The sequence below is a fragment of the Pogona vitticeps genome, chromosome 2, assembly GCF_051106095.1.
Source record: "Pogona vitticeps strain Pit_001003342236 chromosome 2, PviZW2.1, whole genome shotgun sequence".
Taxonomy (NCBI): domain Eukaryota; kingdom Metazoa; phylum Chordata; class Lepidosauria; order Squamata; family Agamidae; genus Pogona; species Pogona vitticeps.
In genome coordinates, this window is record NC_135784.1 from 20581729 (window position 1) to 20588168 (window position 6440).

Below are 6440 nucleotides of genomic sequence, written 5' to 3' on the forward strand. Positions count from 1 at the left end.
GTATTCTCGAAGGCTTTCACAGCCAGGAACTGATGGTTGTTGGAGGTTTTTCTTCCTAATGTTTCGCCAGTCTCTGTGGCTGGCATCTTCAGAGGACAGGAGTTAGAACTCTGTCTGTGTTCTGGTGTAGTGTGTGGGATTGTGTGTGATAGCTATCCCACACACTACACCAGAACACAGACAGAGTGCTGACTCCTGTCCTTTGAAGATGCCGGCCACAGAGACTGGTGAAACATCAGGAAGAAAAACCTCCAGAACACGGCCAAACAGCCCAAAAAACCCTACAACAACCATTACATTTAGCTGTTAGTCATTTTAGACCCTGAGATCCAGAATTTGGAGCACTGGGGGGAAAAGGCTTAACATGGTTCCTTAATAATCAATAAGCTCAAAAGTCTAATGAGAGAGTAGAGATGTAAGAGATGAATCAGAGTACATAATTGCTCAGCCTGTTAGAACCCATGCTTTAGGGTAGCCATCTCCTGCCTGGTACTAGATGTGCTGGACTACAAATCACAGCATTCCCAGCCAGGAAACAGAAAGTGAGAATTTGTGTCCGTGTGGAGGGCGCCAGGGTAGAGAAGGCTCTTTAAAGAAGCAAATCATAAAACGGGTCAATTGTCCCAAACAATGTGACGATTCTTGTGTGAATGCTCTGATCTGTGCTTTCCTAGTTAACTTTAGAACGGTCTCAATCAACTATGGAAAACTGAGAGCCATCCTGACCTTCCTTGTCCTGACTGGTTGCTGTGCTCCACCCTCTACCACACCGGCATTTTTGTTCCTACCGTGGTCACGCATAAAAAGTAATGAAATCATATTGAAGCATATTAAACTAAAATAAAGTTAGAATACAGTAAGAGTAATGAGATCTAAAAGCACTAGTGCTGTTTTTAAAATAATATGTGAAATAAAACATCCTTCACCTGGACCCTAAGAGTGTAATGTGGGTACTAGGTGTCAAAGAAGGAAAACATACAGTTTCTCTTGGCTTTCTTAGATACATCGGTAGCTATGATGGCAAAATTGAAGAGGAAAAAAAGGAGGGCAAAAGGACAAAATGTTGTACACTTAAAATACTAACAGATTTCTTTCTGTATGAGCTCTCATACATCAGAACCCACTTCTTCTGAAAACATTCCTCTTTTTCCTGTAGATCTATTTGTCTCTTCAGTTGAGTCTTTTCTGAACTCCATCTTTTTCCCAGAAGATAATTGGAGGGAGAAAGATGTGTGTCCAAAATGCGGAAAGATCTTTATGCACAACTTGGAGTTTGCCAGATACCAGAAAGCCCATACAGAAGACGAAAGCTGTACCAGAGAAAATCCCGATGAATGCACTGTGTGTGGAAAACATTTTGCCAAGAAAATAGCATTGGTGCTTCACAAAAAGGACCACATTGGAAAGGAGCACTTTGTAACCAAAGTGTCTGAAAAAGACTTTATGATCCCTCAAAGACTCCACACCGGAAAAAAACCTTACAAATGCCAGGAGTGTGGGAAATGTTTTACTCAGAACTACAACCTTGTGTGTCATAAGAGGGTCCACACAGGAGAGAAACCGTACAAGTGCCAGGAGTGTGGAAAATGTTTTGCTCAGATCTCCAACCTTGTGAGTCATAAGGGAGTCCACAGAGGAGAACAACCATTCAAATGTGAGGAATGTGGGGAATGTTTTGCTCAGAAATCACTGCTTGCAATACATAAGTGAGTCCATACAGGAGAGAAACCATTCAAATGCCAGGAGTGTGAGAAGTGTTTTGCCCACAGTTCACAGCTTGTTAGTCATAGGAGAGTCCACACAGGGGAAAAACCTTACAAATGCCTGGAATGTGGGAAATGTTTTGCTCGAAGCTCACAGCTTGTGAGTCATAAAAGAGTCCACACAGGAGAGAAACCATACAAATGCCTTGAGTGTGGGAAATGTTTTGCTCAGAGTTCACAGCTTTTAAATCATAAGCGTGTACGCACAGGAGAGAAACCGTACAAATGCCAGGAATGCGGAAAATTTTTTACTTGGAAATCAGAGCTTGTGAGTCATAAGCGTGTACACACAGGAGAGAAACCGTACAAATGCCAGGACTGTGGGAAATGTTTTGCTCGAAGCTCTCAAGTGGCTAGTCATAAGAGAATCCACACACGAGAGAAACCATATAAATGCCAGGAGTGTGGGAAAGGTTTTGCCCACAGTTCTGCACTTGTAAAGCATAAGAGAATCCACACAGGAGAGAAGTGAGGGATAGAAGCATAAATATGTTAATAGCATTTCTCTCCTACAATTTAACAAGCAGTGTCAAGGTACCTCACCAGATAGATTCTGGCCAGCTTATTCTGCTCAGCATAATCAATAGGAAAACATCTTAGCATCAATATGTATAGTTTAGAATTTAAAAAAAAATTTTTTTGAAACTGGATCATTTATGGTCTAATATTGTGCACCATTTTTCCTGTTGAGGAAATAGCTCTCTAGTTCATCTTGTTTTTGGTGAAGGAGGCTCAAGCCTCCTTCAGACTTTTAGGGGCTGTTATTGGTGGCTTATTTCTGCCTGAATATTAGGATTCACATATTTTTGTTTTGGGGAGAAACGGTTGATCCTCAATGATGGTCACTTTGTGATCCTGTGACTTGGGGACCCGGGGAAGGATGATGCCACTGTGGCCCGTTCTTCTTTCTTGTGGTAAAGGAGCTCCTACTTCACACTGGAAAGTGAAATATGTGCTGCCAGCCACTCTAAAAGTCTGAAGATCTCCCCACTCCATTTATATCTGAATACGTTTTAGACTCACCAATATTTGATGACCTGCTGAGGAAGGCTGACAGGGGCAAAGTGTCTTTGTTGGTCCTCCTCGATATGTCAGCCGCCTTCGATACCGTCAACCATGGTATTCTCCTGGGGAGGCTCTCCAAGCTGGGAATCGGTGGCCTGGCACTTACCTGGCTCCGATCCTTCTTGGAGGACCGTCCTCAGAGAGTACAGCTTGGGGAGAGTGCTTCGGCCCCATGGAGCCTCAGTTCTGGGGTTCCACAGGGCTTGATTATCTCCCCAATGCTGTTTAATATCTACATGGTATTAAACAGCATTGGGGTCATCAGGGGGTGTGGGGCTTCGTGCCATCAGTAGGCTGATGACACCCAGCTCTACATCTCTGTAAAAAGGTTCAACTTTTCCTCCCGGCAGTTCCTCTTTAAATGAATGGAATTACAACGATGGCATATCAAAAAATAAGTTTTTATTAACGGAACTTGCACTTTCCTTATTAACAGTTTCGTTAACTTCTTTAAAAGCAATGGTTGGGATTTTTCTTCCTAAAATAACATTAAAGGGTTATTTGTTGTTTGTTCTTTTATTGGTAATGATGAGGATAAACCTTCCTGCAATCGTCAGTCTTCTCAGACTCCCTCTGTGAACTGCACCAGTCATGCCTCAGCACGGGTGACGGCTCGAATCCCCCTTGAGTGGTTTTTCTCCCAGTTGAAGGGGAGGATGGCAGACAGAAACCCAGGTGGCGTCCGTGGTCCGCTCTGCCTATTTCCATCTGTGGTGGATTGCCCAGCTGCGTCCCCATCTTGATGCTGGGGTGCTCAACACTGTGGTCCATGCCCTTGTAGTCTTGAGATTAGACTACTGTAATGGGCTCTACATGGGGATACCTTTGAGATTGATGCGGAAGCTTCAAATGGTGCAGAATGGGGCAGCCAGACCTTTGGGTAGAGTGGGCGGCATATAAGTTGAATAAATAAATAAATAAACAAATAAATAAAATATCAGCATATCTCTCCCACTCTGGCTGCTGTGCATTGACTGCCCGTTCATTTCTGCATTGATTTCAAAGTGTTAATGATGACATACAAAGCCCTAAACGGTTTAGGACCTCAATATCTAATGGAACGCCTCCTCCCAACTAGATCTACCTGAACCACTCGTTCTAGTCAAGAAGGGCGGCTGAGGGGCCTAACGCCGAGGGAAGCCTGGAGAGAAAGAACAAGAAACGGGTCTTCTCGGCAGTGGCCCCTCAACTTTGGAACAGTCTTCCCCAGATATCTGTCTGGTTCCCTCACTGGGTGTTTTTAATAGCAAACTTAAGACCTGGCTCTTTAGGCAGGCTTTCCCTCCTGTCATCACTTGAATTTCTTTTCCCCATCTTGTGCCACATTACTATTGCAACTGTCTTCACCCTCCATGTAGCTTTAGGTTCCAATTGTGATGGAGCAAAGTTACACATGCGTGCAAGGCAGAGCCCCATCCAGCGGAGCTGAAAGTTAGAGGGTACATTGGGAGTAACTGTCCATTATTTTTTAATTTTGCTCTCCTCCTCCTTTACAATAATAATGACAATAATAATCAAATATGTTTTGGCCAAAAACTGTTCTTTGGAAAATATGCCTCCCGGTATATGCCTGAATTGTCTGAAAAGAAGACCGAGGACCCATTTCAGGTCTATTTTATGTCTTTTGGTATTTTGTTTCTAGGAGAGGTGATCCACTGTTTATATTTTCCTCAGTTAAGATAGAATCTAAAGTCCCAGACAGTTCTTTTGAGAGGCAATGCATATGGCCTGGACTGGCTGTTCTCTTTTATATTGGGTCCTGAAGAGCCAGCTGTCAGCCAGAATCTTACTGGTGTCTGTGTACAGTTTGCATAATTTGCTGTGTTTAATTGCAGCTAATTGATGAGATGATGAGGTGCATTAGTTGCACAAGTTATACAAAACAAATGGAGATGCCGGTAGGATTCTGGCCACTCAACAGTTGCCCAATTTCAGCCATCATATGTGAAAAAGACCATTTTATTTTAATGTGTGATTTCACTCCTCAAAGTGGCCCTGTTTGGAGTCAGTGAAGCAATTTGTGAATTGCAAGCCTCTATACTAAGGCACGTGGTGGCGCTGCGGGCTAAACCGCAGAAGCCTGTGCTGCAGGGTCAGAAGACAAGCAGTCGTAAGATCGAATCCACACGACGGAGTGAGTGCCCGTCACTTGTCCCAGCTCCCACCAACCTAGCAGTTCGAAAGCATGCAAATGCAAGTAGATAAATAGGGACCACCTCGGTGGGAAGGTAACAGCGTTCCGTGTCTAAGTCGCACTGGCCATGTGACCACGGAAAGATTGTCTTCGGACAAAACGCTGGCTCTATGGCTTGGAAACGGGGTTGAGCACCGCCCCCTAGAGTCGAACACAACTGGACAAAAATTGTCAAGGGGAACCTTTACCTTTATACTAAGGCACAGTAGACATTTTAAAGATTACAATTTTGGTTCATGCATATCCCTCCTCCTCGTCATCATCCTTCAATCTGGAGAGACTATGGTAACATGCTCTGTATGGAGGACTTGGAATAGCGTCTAGTGTGTTCACCTTGTATGCGAATCTGGAGTGTCCTCTCCAGGGCACGAAGCCTGGGTAAAATAATATGGAGGATAGGCTGTTACCCAAACAGCAAATCCCCCCTCTCCACGTCACTGAAATAGTCCAATGGAAAGGCAAGAGCCAATACAACTGGTTTCAGCGACATACGTACATAGTTAAAACCTGTGTGCTCATTTGTTGTTTAGTCACTAAGTCATGTCCGACTCTTCATTACCCCATGGACCAGAGCACGCCAGGCCAACTGCCTCCCTGAGTTGGGTCAAATGCATGTTTGTAGCTTCAATGACACTGTCCAACCACCTCATCCTCTGTCATCCTCTTCTCCTCTTGCCCTCACATTTTCCCAACATCAGGATCTCTTCCAGGAAGTCTTCTCATGAGATGGCCAAAGTATTGGAACGTCAGTTTCAGGATCTGTCCTTCCAGTGAGCACTCAGGGTTGATTTCCTTTAGAATTGATAGGTTTGTTCTCCTTGCCGTCCAGGGGACTCTCAAGAGCCTCCTCCAGCACCACAATTCAAAGGCATCAATTCTTCGGCGGTCAGCTTTCTGAATTTGACCCAACTCCGGGAGGCAGTGGAAGACGGGGGGGGGGGGCTGGCGTGCTCTGGTCCGTGGAGTAACAAAGAATCGGACACGACTAAACGAACAAACGAACGTAGTATGTGCCCATAGAAGAGGTTATGAACTAAAGATGGTTTGACCAGGATACAATCATATGAAATCATAAGGATCCGTTATTACATTGATCAGTCTTTCACTGAGTTCTGTTGCAAAGCTCCAACTACTGTACTCTGGCGAAAAAAACAGAGAGACAGATAAACACGAATCCTGGAAATGGGGAAGAAGGAGGCCTAGTGGGAATTCCCGCTACTGAATAAAACTGATAATAAGAAAAGGGGAAATAGCAAAGCAATTTCTGGGTCCTTCCCTAAAAGCCGGGAGGGACTCCAGATCCCGGCACGCGTGAAACCAAAATCCAATGCGCTGCGAAGGATCTTTCCCCGGTCCTATTTTGAGAGAACTGGAGAATCCACCTGGCAACTCAGGGTTAAATACACTGAGTTCCGGTT

The 6440-nt window shown here is 44.4% G+C and overlaps 1 protein-coding gene across 1 annotated transcript in view; it reads left to right on the forward strand.

The window, feature by feature from the left end:
• The window catches only part of LOC144587490 (uncharacterized), a 7993-nt gene extending 4609 nt beyond the window's left edge, over positions 1-3384 (forward strand). The window contains 1 exon segment of the mRNA XM_078388288.1: positions 1157-3384. Coding sequence (XP_078244414.1) covers positions 1157-2235 — 1079 coding nt within the window. The 3' untranslated portion in view covers positions 2236-3384.
• The last annotated feature ends 3056 nt before the right edge of the window (positions 3385-6440 follow it).